We start from the raw sequence: 23459 nt of genomic DNA, 5'->3' as shown, positions 1-23459 counted from the left end.
CGCAGAATGTCTCTATTCATTAAAAGGTTTCACGAGTGTGAATTAATTTCCACTTCATGCTTTTGCTCTTTGATCAGCTGTGAGGGGGGATTTCATGGCCATCAGAGATAGGATATCTAGCTAAACAGTCTTCACGGTAGGAGACTGTGTGGCTCAGCGGGACGGGTGGGAAAATGGCCGTGGCCACAGCAGAGTGATCGGGGACATTTGATCTCATACCAGATTCTATGTGGGAATCAGTGATCACTGATGATCAGTTTGGGGGATTAGTCAAAGACCACAGACACACTGATAGTAATACCAATACTGTTGATGGAAGGTCTAATAGTAATCCAGAGGTTTACTGCAGAGTAGTCTGGACGCAGCGGTCTAAGGCACTGCATCTCAGTGCTAGAGGCGTTACTACAGACCCTGGTTTGATCCCGGGCTGTATCACAACCGGCCGTAATCGGGAGTCCTAAAGGGCGGCGCACAATTGTCCCAGCGTCTTCTGGGTTAGAGGAGGGTTTGGCCGGGGTAGGCCGTCATTGTAAAATAGGAATTTGTTTTTAACTGACTTGCCTAGTTAAATAAAGGTTAAATAAAAACATTTAAATTAATAATATCCACTATAGCAGGGGTACTCCACTCTTACCCTACGAGGTATGGAGTCTGCTGGTTTTCTGCTGATTTAGACCTGGTGTCCCAGGTCCCATAAGTCCCTGATTACAGAGGAACAATGAAAACAGGCAGTGGAACTGGCTTTGAGGTCCAGAGTTGAGCTTGAGGGTACTTTAACACAGGAGGCTGTTGGCACCTTCATTGGGGAGGATGGGCTCTTGGTAATGGCTGGAGCAGAATCAGTGGAATGGTATCAAATACATCAAACACATGGTTTCCATGTGTTTGATGCCATTCCATTTGCGACGTTCCAGCCATTATTATGAGCCGTCCTACCCTCACCAGCCTCCACTGTACTACAGGGTTGATAGAAAACCATTTTGCCATGAGAGAATGAATAAGGAGACAAAGGACTGAAGGGAAGTGTTGGTTAGGAGTGGAATAGTCATCCATTATTAGAACCACTATAACCCTCTGGCCACCAATGCCACCCACCACCACCCTCCTCATCTTGGCACTGCTGCCTATACCCTGAGGCTGGCTAAGGTGGTGGTGGGCAAAATAGGCTTTTTGACCTCAGGCATTATAGAATGACAACAATTACCTCAGCTCGTCTATTTAGCGTTTTGGTCAAGACAAGCTGGCTGCAGTCTGACTGGCCTCAGGCCAAGCTAGGCGATTAGTGCCTGGCCACATTAGAGATGCATTAGGTCAGAGCCTAAACTGTCCTGCACCCCAGCTGCTAACCGAGGCCCTCAGTGAGGGGCCATGGTGGGGCGAGGACCGGGACGGCTGCTCTCTGGGCTCAAATGGTACTATGGGGTTTTACACACAAACACATGCACGCACACACAGCCTGTTTATCACAACAAGGTAACTCCATGTCGGCCTATGTGTTAATACTGTATGAAAACTTAAATTGGACAAAATGGTCAACATTCCTTTTGAACTTTTGGTATGTGTGTACTAATATACTAGTTGTTCAGGTGTGGCACCGTGTGTGCATCTGTGTGTGTGTTGTTCTGAATGTGTGTGTGTGTGTGTTTTGAAGCCTGCTCACTGGGCTGGCTCTGCGACACCATGTGGTCGCCTCATATCCCCAGGCTGCCTTTTCCAATCACTGCCTGCCTCTCTCTCTCTCCCTCCCTCCCTCCCTCCCTCAACTCACAACAGATAAGAGGCCAATCAGTGTTGGCTTGGGTACACATGCTTGTTCCTGAATGAGGGAGAGGGTGGGGGTTGTTGAAGAAGGCCTGGGGATATGTGTGGTGCGCTGGCATCCATGACAAAAGCATACGCCTGTTTCCACAAGGGGGGGGGGGGGGGCAACTCTCTCTCTCTCTCTCTACTCACCTCACGCCTGCCTCTCCTTTGAGATTAGTTATTAAGCAATTTGGGGGATACACACACCCTCACACTCATACACACACACACACACACACTAAGAGGAGACAAGCGGTTTACACTATGCAAAGCATTCTCTATGAAGGATGAGTTGGGGGAACTCTTGACAGAGAATAGCAGGGTCTTGAATTAATGTAGGTGGTTACAAGCCTGTTTGTCACGAAAGAGTACCAGAGGAACGAGAGAGCCAAGGAGGGGAATAGGAAACACTATTAATAAATACGGTCGGCAGGTAGGCAGGCAGGCATGTAGGTGGGTAGGTAGGCAGGTAGGTGGGTAGGTAGGTAGACAGGTAGGTAGGCAGGCAGGCAGTCGGGTAGGTAGACGGGTAGGTAGGTGGGTAGATAGACAGGTAGGTAGGCAGGCAGGCAATCGGGTAGACGGGTAGGTAGCCAGGAAGGTAGGCAGGTAGTCAGTCAGGCAGGCAGGTAGGTAGGTAGGCGGGTAGGTAGGTAGGTAGGCGGATAGGTAGGTAGGTAGCAGGGTAGGTAGGCAGGTATATAGGTAGACATATAGAGAGGGAGATCATGTCTTTGATGTATTGATGCTGTCTCCTGCTGCAGTGTGTTAGGCTTTGGTTAGAGAGGAGAGGGGCATCACCCAGCTTATCTTAGAGGACATCAGTACAGGCTGGGGGAGGAAGCCCTTGGACATGTTCTCATTCCCACAACACTGTATGACAACCTCTCTAACGGTCTATGTCTAACTTGGTGGAATCTTTACTAATATACATACTGTAGATACATACACATGAATGGTAATAATATAGCTAGTACAAGGTATACTCCAAGGGAATCCATTGATCATTTACTGGCCATGCACAAATGTGTTGCAACAGCCCCTGTAGCCCATTGTGATGTATAGGAGGTTCTCTGTTACATATCAGTGGGGTAAATACCAGGGAAAATGAGCTTGTGCAGACTGGCCCTCTGAGTCCATGTTTGTGGATGGACCATAATGGATTCTTAAAGCGATGAATGGCTTATAGGCATGACAGCCATGTTTCAGCGGGATGGGCTTATCCACGGCACAGGGCACTAAGGATATTAGGGAATCAGCGTAAAGCGCAGAGGAGACGACGACAGGAATAAAGCCTTGGCTCGCTGGTAAGCCCTCTCCCTCCTCCCTCGCCAGCCAGACCAGCCTGGAAACGTACGTGGTGGAGATGATGAAGCAAGAAGACTTGGCACATAGCCATATTGTGTGTTCATATCCCCATTACTTATTGCGTGGTTCATTTTGTGGGCCATAGCCAACAATTAATAAGTGTCACTCAATCTGCCATCATAGTGACTGGAGGTCATCGTTGTCTGTTGTGGCAGTGTCTTTCAGGATGAATGTCTGCTGGAATGCCTTGGTAGTCCATATGGAACAATGACTGGATTGGATGAAAGCCAATTTCCTAATGACTGTGAGTGAGGTAGCCTATCATAGATGTGCCAACAAGCAACCAGGCATCCATAATATAGGCCCAATAAATGAATGTACTTCTCCTTATACAGTATATGTCTTTCAGTCTAACAGTTGGCAAGGTATTTATTATCTATTTAGATATATTTTTAACTAAACGCAGAAATCCAGATTAATAAAATGCTGTCATTTAATAAAACACAGTAATTACAACCTAGTGTCATGTTTCACAGTTTACACATGAAGAACTCTCTCCTCGGCGCGCGCGCACACACACACACACACACACGAATATCTCCTCAACCCAATCTGCTGAGGCTCCCCTGTCCTGTCAGAGTGGGACTGAGGCAGAGGTTTGATTTATGTGGCACCCCTCACCCCCCACTGTGAATTAGAGACCACAGGTCGAACAGTATTTTTCTTTGTGAGCAGGAGCATGCTCGTGGCTAAAACCGGGGCCAACACCGTTTATCATTAGCTCCACGACAGCCTTCCTTAGGCGAATTAACCACGCCACCATATCGACTGGCACGGGCCGGGAGTCTGCGCCCCTTCACTTTGATTCATCTCCCAGAATTCCTATTCCAACTCTATCAAAGTAATCTCAGTGAAGACACAGCATTGATCTCTAAACACCACCCACACACACACACACACAAAACAAGTCAAACCAGGTCTGCAGTGTACTTACCTCTTCTTCTAGATGCAGAAATGATCTGGACTTGCATCCTACTTAATAGACCTATGAAGTGATGTTTACCCTTGCCAATTCATGTACTGTAACCTGTTGCTGCTCACTGCCTTGTGCCTCAGTCTCTCAATAATATCAAATAAGTGTCTGTACCAGAGGAGGCTGTTGAGGGGAGGACGGCTGATAATGTCTGGAAGGGAGTAAATGGAAAGGCTTTATGTTATTTGATACCATTCTACTGATTCCTCTCCAGTCATTACCACGAGTCCGTCCTCCCCAGTTAAGGAACCACCAACCTCCTGTGGTATGTACTATGTATCCTACTTTAGTAAAATATTGAAAGACACCAACAGCACCTCTGCTTATTGTATCTAAAAGTAGAACGTTAAAAAAACTGAACGTTCTAGAAACATTTTATTACAAACAATAAGGAAAAGCAATAACAACTAGAGATTTTAAATTGGAGGTTTTTACAGCAGTGGGGTGATTCTAGTTACAAGGTCAGTCAACTTTAGAGATGTACGGTATATTCATGTTAACTTACTCATTCATGTCCTGATTAGAGTGAAACGTATCCCATCAGGTCACCCAGATGTGATTGAACAGGAGTATGACTTCTCTGAAGACTCTGGTGTTACTCCAGGATACAGGAGGTTATTTGACCTGACACAGGGTCACAGTCCCTGTGTCACCCCTTACATAAAACCCTGGGTAGACGGGCTCAGTGAATGTAGAGTGGAATGTGTGCAAGTGGGTCAGTGTGTCAGAGGAGACGCTGTAGAAGGACAGAGTGCCGGCCGGCCAGTCCAGATACACTCCTACTCTGTTGGAGCGGGACGAGGGGACAGGTATGTCAGTTCTCTTATAATTGTGCCTGGCAGAGTAGCTGTCATAAAAGCTGTTCAGATTCCAGGACTTGTCATTGGCTCCAAGCCGACTGTTAGGACCCTTTCCTCTCCTGCTGATTCCTTTATATGTTACAAGCCCTCCCACTCAACTCTACCTCCCAGTAACAGCACCCAGTCAGACCCTCTCTACACAGCACCTGTTCATAGTCCTCAAATCTCTCTGGGTGATCGGAATATGGCTGCTCCTTCCAGGTCCATTCCACCTTCCTGTTCTCCTCAGACAGAGAGAGGGTTCTGTGTGCTGTGTTTGGGTCCAGTGTGAGATCACAGGCATCTAAATGGGGAGACCAGGATTTAAATATATTGTATTTGGGGGGAAAAACACTTGGAAAGCATGTATTTGAAAATACACAGTATTTACACAAACATTTAAATACTCCCATGCATTTGACCCCGGGTCTGTTTGGAATTTGAAATAATGTATTCAGGAATATGTTTTTTAAAAATACTTTAAAGTACTTCCAATAGAAGTAGTTGATTAGGGCCACATTATTTGTGAAAATACACAGAAAATAAGCATTTAAACAACACATAATCGAACACATGCATTAAACCCAGGTCCAACACACACAGCCTATGTCCATGCATTAAATAAAAAACTCACATTTCTGGGGCCCTGATTTTAACCTGCACCCTCTACCATGGTCCACACTATAGGAAAAGCAGAGGAGCAGACAGTCAATTAGTCTTACACACACACACACACACACACACACACACTTTACTGTAGACACACAGAGGAAGGAGACATACTGGGGAATACATTGTGTTAAACTGAGTACTGATTGATCCAAAACCTCAGCATACTTGAGTTTCTCCAGTTTACAGTGTGGATTCTCCCGTATAGCAAAGAGCAGCTTCACTCCCGAGTCTCCTGGGTCATTGTAGCTCAGGTCCAGCTCTCTCAGGTGGGAGGGGTTTGACCTCAGAGCTGAAGCCAGGGCAGCACATCCTTCCTCTGTGACCTGACAGCCTGACAGCCTGCACCATGATTTCACATGAATATCAAAAATGACAGATGCATTTTGCTTCTTCTCTCAAAGTTGATATGGATTAAACTTCAGTCTAAAATGTGATGTTCACATTGGATTATGATAAGGTACTAAACTATTTCAGACACCTCTAAACCATGTTGCTCACAAACAACGAGGAAAACTAAAGTATTGCTAAAATAGTTATATTCCTATCAGCATGGCTAAAATACTGCTAAAAAATAATTGCTGAATTAATTATTGGAGAAAATGAAAATGATGTGGATTTAAAAGTTTGTTTTACAGGACTTTTGTTTTGCAGTATTGAAACTGAAAGTTAATTCAATTGAAATTGGCCTCTAAACACATGTTGATCTAATGAACAATTATTACTTGTTGAACAAGTACAGGAACACTCACTTCAGTGTCACCAGTTTACATTGTGGACTTTCCAGTCCAGCAGAGAGTAGCTTCACTCCTAAATCCTGCAGGTCGTTGCCACTCAGGTCCAGCTCTTTCAAGTGTGAGGAGATGAGAGCTGTGCCCAGCGCTTTGCAGCATCGGTTTGAGAGGTTACATTGATTCAGCCTAAATGAGATGTTTAAAATAGACAATTTGAGATTTTACAGCATGTTATTTGAGAAGTAGCATAGGAGTATAACTATTTTACACTGCTCAAAAAAATAAAGGGAACAATTAAACAACACAATGTAACTCCAAGTCAATCACACTTCTGTGAAATCAAACTGTCCACTTAGGAAGCAACACTGATTGACAATAAATTTCACATGCTGTTGTGCAAATGGAATAGACAACAGGTGGAAATTATAGGCAATTAGCAAGACACCCACAATAGTGCATGTGTCTGCTCAAACGGTCAGAAACAGACTCCATGAGGGTGGTATGAGGGCCCGACGTCCACAGGTGGGGGTTGTGCTTACAGCCCAACACCGTGCAGGACGTTTGGCATTTGCCAGAGAGCACCAGATTGGCAAATTCGCCACTGGCGCCCTGTGCTCTTCACAGGTGAAAGCAGGTTCACACTGAGCACATGTGACAGACGTGACAGAGTCTGGAGACGCCGTGGAGAACGTTCTGCTGCCTGCAACATCCTCCAGCATGACCGGTTTGGCGATGGGTCAGTCATAGTGTGGGGTGGCATTTCTTTGGGGGGGTAGAACAGCCCTCCATGTGCTCGCCAGAGGTAATCTGACTGCCATTAGGTACCGAGATGAGATCCTCAGAGCCCTTGTGAGACCATATGCTGACACATGCACATTTGTGGCCTGCTGGAGGTCATTTTGCAGGGCGCTGGCAGTGCACCTCCTTGCACAAAGGCGGAGGTAGCGGTCCTGCTGCTGGGTTGTTGCCCTCCTACGGCCTCCTCCACGTCTCCTGATGTACTGGCCTGTCTCCTGGTAGCGCCTCCATGCTCTGGACACTACGCTGACAGACACAGCAAACCTTTTTGCCACAGCTCGCATTGATGTGCCATCCTGGATTAACTCCACTACCTGAGCCACTTGTGTGGGTTGTAGACTCCGTCTCATGCTACCACTAGAGTGAGAGCACCGCCAGCATTCAAAAGTGACCAAAACATCAGCCAGGAAGCATAGAAACTGAGAAGTGGTCTGTGGTCACCACCTGCAGAATCACTCCTTTTTTGGGGGTGTCTTGCTAATTGCCTATAATTTCCACCTTTTGTCTATTCCATTTGCACAACAGCATGTGAAATTCATTGTCAATCAGTGTTGCTTCCTAAGTGGACAGTTTGATTTCACAGAAGTGTGATTGACTTGGAGTTACATTGTGTTGTTTAAGTGTTCCCTTTATTTTTTTGAGCAGTGTATATATATTCATTTAAATATTTCTTCCTGATGATCAGTATTTAAAATGTCCTAACAGTTACTCACAGGGCTGTTCTGGAGGCTTTGACTACTGGCAGCATCCTCAGAAGACCCTCCTCTGATCTAAAGTATTTCTTCAGGTCAAACACATCCAGCTCTTCTTCTGAAGACAGCAACACAAACACCAGAGCTGAAAACAGTGCAGGTGACAGTTTGGCTGCTGAGAGACTTCCTGAGCTCAGGTATCTTTGGATCTCCTTCACTAGAGAATGGTCATTCAGCTCACTCAGACAGTGGAACAGATTGATGGTTCTCTCTGGAGAGGGATTCTTCCTGATCTTCATCTTGATGTACTCAACTATTTCCTCATTGGTATGTGAGCTGCTTCCTGTCTGTGTCAGTAGGCCTTGTAGGAGAGTCTGATTGGACTCCAGTGAGAGGCCCAGAAGGAAACGGAGGAACAGGTCCAGGTGTCCATTCTTACTCTTTGGGGCCTTGTCCACTGCACTCTTGAGTAAGTTCATCATAGGTTGGTGTTTCCGAAATTTCCGCAAAAGGGAGGAGTTCTGTTGGACCAGTGGGTTTTTATTGCAGTTTATGAATGTGAGAAACACATAAACAGCAGCAAGACACTCCTGGACGCTCAGATGCACAAAGCTGAACACTGTCTTCTGACTGGTCCTCCCCTCCACCTTAAAGATCTCGGTGCACAAACCTGAGTACACGGATGCTTTTCTGACTCCAATGCCACACTCGGTCAGGTCTTCCTCATAGAAGATAAGATATCCCTTCTCCAGCTGATGAAATGCCAGCTCTCCAAGTTTGAGGACTATGTTGTCACTTCCTACGGAATTCCCTTTTGCTCTCATCCTGTCTGTCTGAAAGATCAGGAAGTGTAAGTATGTCTCAGTCAGGGTTTTGGGCAAATCTCCACTCCCTTTTCTTGATCCAACAGCTTCTCTAGAACAGTGGCTAAAATCCAACAGAACACTGGTATGTGGCACATGATGTGGAGGCTCCTTGATGACTTAACATGGTTGATGATTCTGCTGGCCAGGTTCTTATCACTAATTTTCTTTGTGAAGTACTTCTCCTTCTGTTGGTCATTGAACCCTTGTACCTCTGTCCACTGGTGGATGTGTTGACGAGGGATCTGATTGGCTGCAGCAGGTCGGGAGGTTATCCAGATGAGAGCAGAGGGGAGGAGCTCTCCTGTGATGAGATTTGTAATCAGTTGGTCCAGCGAGGCTGGCTTTGTGTCGTCTGTCAGAACCTTACTGTTGAAGTTCAGAGGAAGTCGACTCTCGTCCAGACTATCAAAGATGAACAGAACTTTAGAACCTTCCCCCAGTGTCTTCACCGGTCCCATGACAGTGAAGAATTGATGAAGCAGTTCAATCAGACTGCAGTCCTTATCCCCTATATTAGAATTAATTTGGCAAAAAGGAAGTGGAAAGATGAAATCAATGTCTTGGTACTCCTTTCCTTCTGCCCAGTCGTGAATAAACTTCTGAACAGAGACAGTCTTTCCCACGCCAGCGATGCCCAGTGTAAGCCCTGTTCTGATTGGCTTCTTTTGATCAGGTCGGGGTTTGAAAATGTTGTTGGCTTCAATAGTGGCCTCTCCTGTGGCTGGTGTTCTGGATTCCAGATGTATGACCTCATGCTCATCTCGGACCCCTCCCCAGGCCCCCTCGATCACATGGAGCTCAGTGTAGATCTGGTCTAGGTAGATGGAATCACCTTCCTTTGACGTCCCCTCATATATACAGCCGTACTTCTTCTTAAGGTAGGATTTCAGTTTGTCTTGGACAGCAAGAAAAAACAAAGATCCAGTAAGTTTACTTTTTAGATTACTGCCATGGTAACGGTATGTGTTTGTTTGTGTGTGTGTATTGACGTCATTATGACATGTTTTGGTCAGGTTGTTTTGTCAAACGTCTTTTTAGCAACCATAAATGATCTGGTTATTTTACCAGATAATAACCAAAATATGACGTATTTTACATGATGTCTCGATGTCGGCATGAACAAATTCTTATTTACGATGACGGCCTACACCGGCCAAACCCGGACGACGCTCGCCCATTTGTCCATCGCCGCCCAAATCACGGCTGGTTGTGATACAGCTAGCTTGATAAGCTAGATAACGTTACTAATAATAAAGTTAGCAAGCTTGCTTAACATTGACAATATGGTCAAACTAGATACATTATCCATATTGATGATGTCGTAGTTGTCAAAAACAGATTTATTGTCATTTGGTTGAGAAGGTCAAAGGTCAATCACCACAACATTTTCTCTGAGTTTCCCACTTATAATTGCGACTGGGAGGGTTGTTCAAGTGAAGTCAGTCAAGAACAAATTCTTATTTACAATGACAACCTAGGAACAGTGGGTTAACTGCCTTGTTCAGGGGTAGAACAACAGATTTTTACCTTGTCAGCTCAGGGATTTGATCCAGCAACCTTTCGTTTACCAGCCCAACGCTCTAACCACTAGGCTACCTGCCGTCCAATAACTCCAATAGTGTGTGAACACGACATATGCACGTTTCAAATTCTGCCCTCTGGGTGCTGTTGTGTTGATTCAAACAGCTTACCTCTGACTTCTAAAACCACTGGAGCACTCAGGGCTGAGAGAGAGAGAGAGAGAAAGCTGTTTTAGTACATCAATTTCGTCTGGGATTTTCTGCTGCCTGCCACGTGTCGCTGCTTGTTACGTAAAAATGATAATAATCTGAAACGTAGTATAATTGTCTAACCTGCTGCTTCTGTTGTCTCACCCTCATTGTACTGGTTCTTTAACGTATCAGACAGTTGGTTCTGATTCATCTTCCTCAGGATTTCCAGTGAGATCTTCACAGCTCCCTCAGGACCGTAGGTCTCCACCATCGTGTTTGTAATGTCCAGTCTGTCAGCATTCTCCAGCTGGCTCACTGGAATGTGAGGAAAGCCTTCCAGCACGTCCTGGGTCAGGCGCCATTTAAACATCTTTAGATCTACTTCGAGCAGGTCCTCCAGAGTGGCCAGCAGAAGCTCAGCAACAGAAGACATTTTGGATCACTGAGGATAAGACATGAGGAAGTTATCTGCAATAGACTTTAGATACACATGACTCATCTGCCATGGTAGTCATGCAGCATTCTTAAAAGTCGAATGCATCCAAGCCATTTCCCCTACCCGGGAGAATCATTACAGTCTCCCCGTTGTAGCTAGTCAGGTGTATTAGTACTGGGCTGGAACTAAAGCCTGCACACCTAGCTTTCCAGGACCAGGATTGGTATTTTCTTGCGACTCAAGCTAGAAAGTGTCTATAACCGACATTACTGGCTAAGTGAAAAACAACACTTTGAACATGCAGTGCATTCAGAAATCCAGACCTCTTTACTTTTTACACATTTTGTTACATTACAGCCTTATTCTAAAATGGATTAAATACAATGCTTTCCTCATCATTCTACACACAATACACCATAATGACAAAGTGAAAACAGTTTTTTAGAAATGTTAGCAAATTTATTACAAATCCAAAACAGAAATACCTTATTTACATAAGTATTCAGACACTTTGCTATTAGACTCGAAATTGAGATCAGGTGCATCCTGTTTCCATTGATCATCCTTGAGTCCACCTGTGGTAAATTCAATGAATTGGACATGATTTCGAGTGGCACACACCTGTCTATATAAGGTCCCACAGTTGACAGTGCATGTCAGGGCAAAAACCAAGCCATAAGGTCGAAGGAATTGTCCGTTGAGCTCCGAGACAGGATTGTGTTGGGGAACAGATCTGGGGAATGTCTGCAACATTGAAGGTCCCTAAGAACACAGTGGCCTCCATCATTCTTAAATGGAAGAAGTTTGGAACCAACAAGACTTTTTCTAGAGCTGTTCCCCCGGCCAAACTGACCAATCGGGGGTGAAAAGCCTTGGTCAGGGAGGTGACCAAGAACACGATGGTCACTCTGACAGAGCTCCAGAGTTCCTCTGTGGAGATGGGAGAGCCTTCCAGAAGAACAACCATCTCTGCAGCACTCCACCAATCAGGCCTTTACAGTAGAGTGGCCAGACGGAAGCCACTCCTCAGTAAAATGAACATGACAGCCCGCTTGTAGTTTGCCAAAATGCACCTAAAGGACTCCCAGACCATGAGAAACAAGATTTTCTGGTCTGATGAAACCAACATTGAACTCTTTGGCCTAAATGCAAAGCGTCACGTCTGGAGGAAACTCCATCCCTACGGTGAAGCATAGCGGTGACAGAATCATGCTGTGGGGATGTTTTTAAGCAGCAGGGACTGGGACAATAGTCAGGACCGAGGGAAAGATGAACAGAGAAAAGTACAGAGCGATCCTTGATGAAAACCTGCTCCAGACCGCTCAGGAACTCTGGGGCAAAGGTTGAACTTCCAACAGGACAACAACCCTATGCACACAACCAAGACAAAGCAGGAGTGGCTTCGAGACATGTATCTGCATGTCCTTGAGTGGCACAGCCAGAGCCTGGACTTGAACCAGATCAAATATCTTTGGAGAGACCTGAAAATAGCTGTGCAGCAACGCTCCCCACCTAACCTGACAGAGCTTGAGAGGATCTGCAGAGAAGAATGGGAGAAACTGCCCAAATACAGGTGTGCCAAGCTTGTAGCGTCATACCCAAGAAGACTCGAGGCTGTAATTTCTGCCAAAGGTGCTCCAACAAAGTACTGAGTGAAGGGTCTAAATACTTATGGAAATGTAATATTGACATTTTTTTAAATTCTATACATTTGCAAAAATGTCTAAAAACCTGTTTTTGCATTGTTATTATGGGGTATTGCGTGTCGATTGATGAGGGGAAAAAACGATTTAATCAATTTTAGGATAAGGCTGTAACGTAACAAAATGTGGAAAAAGTCAAGAGGTCTGAATACTTTCCAAATGCACTGTATCACTAGCATATTACACACGACCCAACAACTTACAGTAGTGATCATTAATTTATTTCTCCCCTTTGTGTGAAGCTCTGCTCTTCATTCTGCTGTCTGGTGAACTGAAGGGAGAGTCAAGGTACAAAGTGTTTCACTGATCCACCTCCTCCCTGTAGGAACCAGTTGGTCCCCAACATTGTCTCACCACTGTAAGCCTAAACATGTTGTAACAGAGAGAAGAATGTTGGTGAATATGTTTGTACATCAAACAGAATTCAAGTGTATACACCCAAATATACTCACAGTCAGTGGTGGAAAGTACTTAAGTAAAAATACATTAAAGTACTACTTAAGTAGTTTGAGGTATTGTTGACAACTTTTACTTCACTACATTCCTAAAGAAAATAATGCACTTTTTTCTCCTTACATTTTCCCTGACACCCAAAAGTACTAGTTACATTTTGAATGCTTAGCAGGACACGAAAATGGTCTAATTCACACACTTATCAAGAGAACATCCCTGGTCATCCCTAATGCCTCTGATTTGGCAGACTCACTGAACACAAATGCTTAGTTTGTAAATGATGTCTGAGTGTTGAAGTGTCCCCCTGGCTATCCGTAAAACAACAAAATCATGCCGTCTGGTTTGTTTAATATAAGGAATTTTAATAGATGTATATTTGTACTTTTAATTTTGATACTTAAGTATATATTTGTGATTACATTTACTTTTGATACTTAAGTACATTTTAAACCAAATACGTTTAGACTTTTACTCAAGTAGTATTTTACTGGGTGACTTTCACTTTTACTTCAGTCATTTTCTATTAAGGTATCTTTACTTTTACTCAAGTATGACATTTGGGTATTTTTTCCACCACTGCTCACAGTTCATAACCCATCTCCTCATGTCCATCCGTAAGCCCTTCCTCTCCACCAAGTACAAGTTAATTAACTACACAAACACTTCATATAGAGCTAACAAACTGGTTTGATAAAAAGTACATTTAAAGAAAAACATTGTGAGGCACTACCTCCCTTTAACAGTGTCTGTACTGATCCACGTCAGACTTAACACATACCATTAAGTCACTGTTCTCTTACTTAGTCCAGGCGATACTACTCTCCCTTATACTATATAACCCTTACTCAATTAACTCACTCTGCCGTGTGGATTCATTTCTGAAATATTTACTTTATGTCATCTCCGTTTTGAAGATGATATTCTACTTTGTCGTCTCATAATAGATCATGTGCAACAAATCGTTTTTTTACTCTGTTAACTTTTCCGGGGGACCTTACACAACACCAGGAAGCCGCAGTGGAGAGAAGAGTTTCTTAAAGGAAAAGTTCAGTATTTTAACATTTGGAAACTAGCAATGTTGGAAACTCCCTCCAGCCAATGCCTACAACAATCCTATATGGTTTTAAATCCATGAAGGGGGAGTCCAAGTATCCAACACTTATGTCACAGCTGAAGCATAGTGAATCATTTTATTATAGTATACTTCTGTATAGTTGTATAGTTTATAGTTGTATGGTAGTTTGCATAGTTTTATAGTGGTAAAGTTTTATAGTTGTATAGCTGTTTGTTATTTAACCCCCCCCAAAAAACTCACCATGTCAACAAATCGTTCTGCAGTCTATGTGGTCCGATAGCTTCCAGCTTGGATTAGTTTTCGTAGCTCAGCTGAACAGGTGTAGTAGGGTTGGGTGATTTGTACCAGTTTAAATGTTCCCTACTATGTAGGGTCCGACACGAAACGTTGACCAAAATTATGAATGCTACCCTCATATCCCATTGTAAAGAATAATAATAAAATCACATATTTGTTATAATACCTATCTGTTCAACTAATTGTAGGATGCAACAAAGGGACTGAACAACCTATACATTTATTCTAGTTATTCTATGGATTTATCAAATACGGTTATTGTTTTGTGGAAACAAATACTTTGTATCCGAATTTTGCCAAATATACTGTGAGAAATGAAATGTAGCAACATTGTAACAGTTGCATTGTAACAAAAATGCATTGCTATCGACGTACTTCCTGTTTTCACGAGAGCGACGTACAGCAAACATGGCGGCCTCCAGTGGAAGAACCGTGGGATCTTTTCTATGGAAATGCGGCAATTGCTGCTTCAATGTTAACACAGTCTCGTCAAATTTAACTCGCCAGGTAAAGCCAAGAGTTTAATTCGGCATGTTTTCACGGTAATGTCAACGGGGCTGCACTGCAGGGAAGGGCTGAGTTGTCCTTGAAATAGCTAAGCGATAGTAGCAATGCGCTGCCTTGTCAACTAGCTCACATGTAAACTGTCATTGAAGTAAGACAGCCAGCTAGCTAAGTAACTTAGCTAGTTGACTTTCTAGATATTGTTCTTCTTGTCTCAACATGCATGCCATAATGGACATAGCTAGCTAGCTACATGAACATAGTGGACATACAAGGCTCAATATTTTGGTTTAATAGAACCTTAGTTAGCTAAGCCTCACAGAGCTTGTTGACATAGCTAGCTAACGTTATACTACGTTAATCCAAGTACCATTTACTAGTGGATACCTTGCTGTCAAATGCACATCAGTTGTACTACGTTAATCCAAGTCCCATTTACTAGTGGATACCTTGCTGTCAAATGCACATCAGTTGGTCTATTTGTCAATGCCAAATCTCACCGTTTCAGACTAATTGAATGCACCTAAAAGACCAGAGCCACCTACAGAGACGGTCTATTAGCCCAGATAACGGATATTCATCTATCCCTGTGAAAACCAAGGCCCTGGGTTATAAAAGCACCAGTTCTATACTACAGTATGTATCCTAACATAAGAACCTCCTCTTTCCTCCAGGTGCTGTCCAGACAGCTATGTGTGAGTGCTGTGCTCCACAGGAAGAACCTGGCTGCAGCGGGCCCAGAGAAGTTCTCGGAGGAGTTCATCAAGAAGCAGGTGGAGGAGTTCAACATCGGGAAGAGACATCTAGCCAACATGATGGGAGAGGACCCCGAGACCTTCACTCAGGGGGACATTGATGTAAGAAAGACTGCACTGATGTCTAACATATGAATTTCCTTATTGATGCCAACATGTACCTCTCTGAATATTCTAACTCCTGTACAACTCCTGTCTTTCGATAGAGGGATGTAGTGTAATGCAGTTTTTTGTCCTTACCCTACAATCAGAGATAGATTCATACCTCAATAAGTCTATGGTGTCCCCCCTCAACTCAATTGAGATATGCATTTGGCTTGGCTATGTTTAGAAAGGTGGCACCTTATTTGGAGTAGATAAATTATGCTTTCTTTCTCACAGGAGATGTCACATGTATTTAAGGCGGTTTTCCAGCCATATTAGTTTAATTCCTGGTCTGTCTCTGGTCTGTCTCTGCATGCCATCAGCAGCATCTGGTGTAGCCGATCACACAGACACACTCTAACAGTCACCAGCAGGGGCCAGCACTGTGTAATGTGGTGTGTCCACTGTATTAGCAACGCCTGATACACACACACACACACACACACACACACACACACACACACACATCCCATGTTTTATTCATTACGAAGGAAGAATGCATTAGCATCGTTTGCCCCACTCATTTAGTTTGATTTCCCATGATTCTTCACTTCCCGGCGGTCTCTAACCATCGTTCTATATAATGAACAGAACTGTTAGCACTTACCAGTGGGCTGTGTAAAGCAGTTTGTGGTCATACGCATGTCCTTAAAACACCTAGGTGATGGGGTAAGGAAGTTTAATTGAAAAGAACAGAAAGGGCCGCACACTGAATTTGCCCCCAATTACCACCTTTAATGACAACGTTACGATCCAACACGGATCTTCATCAGGTCAAGTAGACCTCGTTATCCCATCCCCTAATATATCCACATTTTACCCCACATAATCATTACACATACGACGCATAGTGGGGGTGGATGCTCTACAAAACATGGCCGTACAAAAAGCTACACTTTATGCACATTCAATAATCAGGGAGGTACATGTTGGCATCAATAATTAAATGAATATGTACAATCAGGCCGGGTTGGAACCTAGACAGTAGTAAGGGAATATTACGTTCAAAACTGTAAACACCCACCTACATTACCATTACGTGTGGGACGCACGGTGGTCGTGCAAATCATTACAGAGTGACCTACTTCAAAACAACTTGTGCACCTCTACTATTCTGGTATCCATAAGATGTGCACATATAGTCATTATGAAAATCAACAATAAGACCTGGATCTGATCACACAGACAGACTCAGCAGGGGCCAGCACTGTGTAATGTGCTGTGTCCACTGTATTAGCAACGCCTGATACACACACATCCCATGTTTTATTCATTACGAAGGAAGAATCCATTAGCTTCGTTTGCCCCACTCATTTAGTTTGATTTCCCATGATTCTTCACTTCCTGGCAGTCTCTAACCTTCATCCTATCTAATTAATATAACTGTTAGCAGTGGGCTTTGTAACAGGAAGTGACATGGAGCGTCCCGTCGTCAGATGAGTGGAGGAGAGGTAGATATATGGAAAAGGGGGAGACTGGAGAGGGAAATGGGGGAGACTGGAGAGGGAAATGAGGGAGACTGGAGAGGGAATGGAGGACCACTGGAGGGGGAATTAGGGGAAAAAGAGGGGTAATGGGGAGACTGGAGGGGGAAATGGGGGAGACTGGAGAGGGAAATGAGGGAGACTGGAGAGGGAAATGAGGGAGACTGGAGAGGGAAATGAGGGAGAATGGAGAGGAAAATGGGGGAGACTGGAGAGGGAATGGGGTACCACTGGAGGGGGAATTAGGGGAAAAGGAGGGGTAATGGGGGAGATTGGAGAGGGAATGGGGTACCACTGGAGGGGGAATTAGGGGAAAAGGAGGGGTAATGGGGAGACTGGAGAGGGAATGGGGTACCACTGGAGGGGGAATTAGGGGAAAAGGAGGGGTAATGGGGGAGACTGGAGAGGGAATGGGGAAATTAGGGGAAAAGGAGGGGTAATGGGGGAGACTGGAGAGGGAATGGGGTACCACTGGAGGGGGAATTAGGGGAAAAGGAGGGGTAATGGGGGAGACTGGAGAGGGAATGGGGTACCACTGGAGGGGGAATTAGGGGAAAAGGAGGGGTAATGGGGAGACTGGAGAGGGAATGGGGTACCACTGGAGGGGGAATTAGGGGAAAAGGAGGGGTAATGGGGAGACTGGAGAGGGAATGGGGGAGACTGGAGAGGGAATGGGGTACCACTGGAGGGGGAATTAGGGGAGATTTGCGCCTGTGTGTTGTTGTTGACTCTGGTTCAGTTGATGTGACATTCTTATTAGTGCAAACAATGCAAGTGTTAGCAGTTGAGATAATAAAAGGGAAACTTAGTTTCGAAATTAGGCACTGTTGCAGAAACTATTGTGTAGCAGTACTCTCTAAGTTGTTTATTGACATCGATGAAGTTGAGACAGAGTGGAGGAATCTAGAGTGCTGTGAACAACACAGTGAAATCTGTGGCAGGGAGAAGGTCTCTCCCTTTCCCCTCTCTCTGTCTCTCCCTAGGGGACTCTGCCATATTGCAGCCTAGGGTATGAAATGAACAGGTGCTGCCTTCATCTGGCACAGTGTTCCACTCTCCTCCTCCCCTGTCTTCTTCTTTTTACCTCCCCCTCACCTGCCTCTCTCTCTTCCACCTCTCACTCTCCTTCCCTCCCTCTCTCTCTCTTTGATTCCCCTCGTCCTGACAGCCCAAAAGGCTGCAGCATGCTCTCTCCTTCTAGCACCTGTTCCCTCTCTTAATTGAGCAGACAGAGTGAAGGAGCAAAATAAGTTAAAGATGAGGGAGAGGAGGGATGAACAGACTGGCTGGAGAAGAGTGGCAGGGTGGACGCTACCTGTCTGTCCCCCTCCCACACACACACACAAATGCACACCTTCAGAGACACGCGCGCACACACACACACACCTTCAGACCCCCTCCACACACACACATACACACACACACACCTTGTCAAGAGTAGTGCCATCTGTAGCAGCACTAATGACCTGGCTCCACTCTGCTGCCTTCACAAGGTGTGTGAACTTAGGGTGAACTGGTGACTCTAGTCTGTCCTCTGGTTCCTGTCACCTAGCTGTTTGTTTGTTCTCTCTCCCCTCTAACTTTCACTGCTGTTCTCTAGGAACTTCCCTCTAGCCTTTGTCTGAACTCTTACAAGACTTGAGTGTCTCCTCTCGAACCTGTTAGCTAGCCTGGCTGCTAATATCATTTATCCCTGTTCAGAGCTGGCTGTAAAAACTAAAGGTTCAAATCAAATGTTATTGGTCACATACACATGGTTAGCAGATGTTAATGTGAGTGTAGAGAAATGCTTGTACTTCAAGTTCCGACCAAGCAGTAATATCTAAGAAGTAACCTAACAATTTCACAACAACTACCTTATACACACAAGTGTACAGGAATGAGTAAGAATATGTACATAAAAATACACTGCTCAAAAAAATAAAGGGAACACTTAAATAACACAATGTAGTTTGATTTAGTTACCCCTGCAAATGGAATAGACAAAAGGTGGAAATTATAGGCAATTAGCAAGACACCCCCCAAAACAGGAGTGATTGTGCAGGTGGTGACCACAGACCACTTCTCAGTTCCTATGCTTCCTGGCTGATGTTTTGGTCACTTTTGAATGCTGGCGGTGCTCTCACTCTAGTGGTAGCATGAGACGGAGTCTACAACCCACACAAGTGGCTCAGGTAGTGCAGTTCATCCAGGATGGCACATCAATGCGAACTGGGGCAAAAAGGTTTGCTGTGTCTGTCAGCGTAGTGTCCAGAGCATGCAGGCGCTACCAGGAGACAGGCCAGTACATCAGGAGACGTGGAGGAGGCCGTAGGAGGGCAACAACCCAGCAGCAGGACCGCTACCTCCGCCTTTGTGCAAGGAGGTGCACTGCCAGCGCCCTGCAAAATGACCTCCAGCAGGCCACAAATGTGCATGTGTCTGCTCAAACGGTCAGAAACAGACTCCATGAGGGTGGTATGAGGGCCCGACGTCCACAGTTGGGGGTTGTGCTTACAGCCCAACACCGTGCAGGACGTTTGGCATTTGCCAGAGAACACCAAGATTGGCAAATTCGCCACTGGCGCCCTGTGCTCTTCACAGATGAAAGCAGGTTCACACTGAGCACATGAGCACATGTGACAGACGTGACAGAGTCTGGAGACACCGTGGAGAACGTTCTGCTGCCTGCAACATCCTCCAGCATGACCGGTTTGGCGATGGGTCAGTCATGGTGTGGGGTGGCATTTCTTTGTGGGGCCGCACAGCCCTCCATGTGCTCGCCAGAGGTAGCCTGACTGACATTAGGTACCGAGATGAGATCCTCAGACCCCTTGTGAGACCATATGCTGACACATGCACATTTGTGGCCTGCTGGAGGTCATTTTGCAGGGCGCTGGCAGTGCACCTCCTTGCACAAAGGCGGAGATAGCGGTCCTGCTGCTGGGTTGTTGCCCTCCTACGGCCTCCTCCACGTCTCCTGATGTACTGGCCTGTCTCCTGGTAGCGCCTCCATGCTCTGGACACTACGCTGACAGACACAGCAAACCTTTTTGCCCCAGTTCGCATTGATGTGCCATCCTGGATGAACTGCACTACCTGAGCCACTTGTGTGGGTTGTAGACTCCGTCTCATGCTACCACTAGAGTGAGAGCACCGCCAGCATTCAAAAGTGACCAAAACATCAGCCAGGAAGCATAGGAACTGAGAAGTGGTCTGTGGTCACCACCTGCAGAATCACTCCTGTTTTGGGGGGTGTCTTGCTAATTGCCTATAATTTCCACCTTTTGTCTATTCCATTTGCACAACAGCATGTGAAATTTATTGTCAATCAGTGTTGCTTCCTAAGTGGACAGTTTGATTTCACAGAAGTGTGATTGACTTGGAGTTACATTGTGTTGTTTAAGTGTTCCCTTTATTTTTTTGAGCAGTGTATATGAATGAGCGATGGCCGAATGGCATAGGCAAGATGCAGTAGATGGTATAGAGTGTAGTATATACATATGAGATGAGTAATGTAGGGTATGTAAACATTATGTAAAGTGGCATTGTTTAAAGTGGCTAGGGATACATTTATTACACCAAATTTTTAATTATTAAAGTGGCTAGAGATGATTCAGTATGTTGGCAGCAGCCTATCAATGTTAGTGATGGCTGTTTAACAGTCTGATGGCCTTGAGATAGAAGCTGTTTTTCAGTCTCTCTGTCCCTGCTTTGATGCACCTGTACTGACCTCGCCTTCTGGATGATAGCGGGGTGAACAGGCAGTGGCTCGGGTGGTTGTTGTCCCTGATGATCTTTGTGGTTTCTCCCTGTTCAGAGCTGGCTGTTTAAACTAAATGTTTCTCCCTGTTTAGAGCTGGCTGTTTAAACTAAACGTTTCTCCCTGTTTAGAGCTGGCTGTTTAAACTAAACGTTTCTCCCTGTTTAGAGCTGGCTGTTTAAACAAAATGTTTCTCCCTGTTCTCCCTGTTTAGAGCTGGCTGTTTAAACTAAACGTTTCTCCCTGTTTAGAGCTGGCTGTTTAAACTAACTGTTTCTCCCTGTTTAGAGCTGACTGTTTAAACTAAATGTTTCTCCCTGTTTAGATCTGGCTGTTTAAACTAAACGTTTCTCCCTGTTTAGAGCTGGCTGTTTAAACTAAATGTTTCTCCCTGTTTAGAGCTGATTGTTTAAACTAAATGTTTCTCCCTGTTCAGAGTTGGCTGTTTAAACTAAATGTTTCTCCCTGTTAAATGTTTCTCCCTGCTTAGAGCTGGCTGTTTAAACTAAACGTTTCTCCCTGTTTAGAGCTGGCTGTTTAAACTAAATGTTTCTCCCTGTTCAGAGCTGGCTGTTTAAACTAAATGTTTCTCCCTGTTCAGAGCTGGCTGTTTAAACTAAATGTTTCTCCCTGTTTAGAGCTGGCTGTTTAAACTAAATGTTTCTCCCTGTTCAGAGCTGGCTGTTTAAACTAAATGTTTCTCCCTGTTTAGAGCTGGCTGTTTAAACTAAATGTTTCTCCCTGTTTAGAGCTGGCTGTTTAAACTAAATGTTTCTCCCTGTTTAGAGCTGGCTGTTTAAACTAACTGTTTCTCCCTGTTTAGAGCTGGCTGTTTAAACTAAATGTTTCTCCCTGTTTAGAGCTGGCTGTTTAAACTAAATGTTTTTCCCTGTTAAATGTTTCTCCCTGTTCAGAGCTGCTGTTTAAACTAAACGTTTCTCCCTGTTCAGAGCTGGCTGTTTAAACTAAATGTTTCTCCCTGTTCAGAGCTGGCTGTTTAAACATCTTTAGGATATGTTAATGATATTTGACTTCTCTTTCCTTTTCTGTTCCAGAGAAGCATTGCATACCTGTTCCCCTCCGGCCTGTTTGACAAAAAAGCCAAACCACTGATGAAGGTAAGACTAGACGTCCTCCCTGTCTCCGTTTTCTGTCTAATGTAGAAGTGTATTAACTCAGAAACTTCAAATTCATTAGTGATTCAAAATCTTCATATTTTCTTCCAGCATCCGGATGAGGTGTTTCCAAAACAGAGAGGTAGGTCCTTTTTAAATAGATTTACAACTGAGACGGATTGTTCTACTCCTATGGTCCTTTTCACGCTGTGTAAGAGCTGCACTTTCACAACATCACCAGCAGGGGGACCTCTGAGTTTTTCCTCAATCTCTAACAGTGATTGGGCTAGACAAAGTAAAGTGGTTTACACCAATGGCCTAACTCTCTCTCTCTCTTTTCCTCTCTCCCTCTGTCTCTCTCGCTCACGCGCTCACTCACTCACTCACTCACACACACACACACACACACACACACACACACACACACACACACACACACACACACACACACACACACACACACACACACACATATATCCTCTAGCTGTCCAATGGGGCGCAGATGGACGGCCATTCCACTTTCTGTTCTACACAGGAAAGCAGTCCTACTACACTCTAATGCACGTGAGTACTGGGTGTGTGGGAGAGAGACCGGGAGGAGAAGGACTGAGGGTGGAAGTTTTTCTGGAGGTAGAAAGCCCCGGTCTTAGCCTCCAGGGCCTTATTTATGGTCCCCAGGGAAAGGTGCTCCTGTCACATCCCATTTCACACACACAGCCAGAGCTACAGCTGAATACAGCAGGAGGGCCGGGTGAGGAGGGAGGGAGGGAGGGAAGGGTGGGGAGGTATGGAGAGAGATGTGGATGGAGGTGGGATGGTGAGAGTGGGAGCAGTGTGAGAGGAAGGGGGGGGGGGGGGGGTGTTTGGGAGAGGTGGGTTGTGGAAGGTAGGGAGGGGTGCAGACAGGCAGGGGGCGTGACTGTGTCTGTGACGGGCCCCTCTGTCCCCGTCCTAAATCCTGTTTCAGGCCTGGCTCGGTGACTACCATGGCTGATAGTCAGGCTTTGTGCCTGGATGAGAGCTGCTCTGCCCTGGGGATTTCACCAGAGAGGTAGAGGGTCCCTGGAGACCGGTGCTGTAGATTAGCTAGCTACCCACCTCTACCCACTCAGCTTACCCTCCATCCCTCCATCTTCTGTATTTTTCCTTCACACCCGCTCGTTCTCCCTCTTTACCTTCCTCTTGTTAATATGGTTGATTTGACCTAGGACAGAGGTGTGTTTCTCTGGCAGATAAGAAGTGTGTGTAACCTGGCAATATTTTGTCCTCTTGTCAACTCCCCCCCTTCCCCCCCCTC

At 45.1% G+C, this 23459-nt stretch overlaps 1 protein-coding gene and 1 pseudogene across 1 annotated transcript in view; one reads left to right on the top strand and one right to left on the bottom strand.

Annotated features, from left to right (window-relative positions):
* Positions 1 to 4500: 4500 nt before the first annotated feature.
* Positions 4501 to 14065, bottom strand: LOC129859812 (NACHT, LRR and PYD domains-containing protein 3-like; annotated as a pseudogene).
* Positions 14066 to 14782: 717 nt separating this feature from the next.
* LOC129859814 (28S ribosomal protein S9, mitochondrial-like) overlaps positions 14783 to 23459 on the top strand; it is a 28390-nt gene continuing 19713 nt past the window's right edge. The window contains exons 1-5 of the mRNA XM_055929941.1: positions 14783 to 14925; positions 15597 to 15779; positions 22103 to 22165; positions 22274 to 22304; positions 22647 to 22726. Of these exons, the coding sequence (XP_055785916.1) occupies positions 14827 to 14925; positions 15597 to 15779; positions 22103 to 22165; positions 22274 to 22304; positions 22647 to 22726 (456 nt within the window). The 5' untranslated portion in view covers positions 14783 to 14826. The remainder of the gene's footprint in view (positions 14926 to 15596; positions 15780 to 22102; positions 22166 to 22273; positions 22305 to 22646; positions 22727 to 23459) is intronic.

Source organism: Salvelinus fontinalis, chromosome 7 (genome assembly GCF_029448725.1).
Source record: "Salvelinus fontinalis isolate EN_2023a chromosome 7, ASM2944872v1, whole genome shotgun sequence".
Lineage (NCBI taxonomy): Eukaryota > Metazoa > Chordata > Actinopteri > Salmoniformes > Salmonidae > Salvelinus > Salvelinus fontinalis.
Note: the sequence above shows the minus strand (reverse complement) of the source record. Positions and strands in the feature narration are given on the sequence as shown.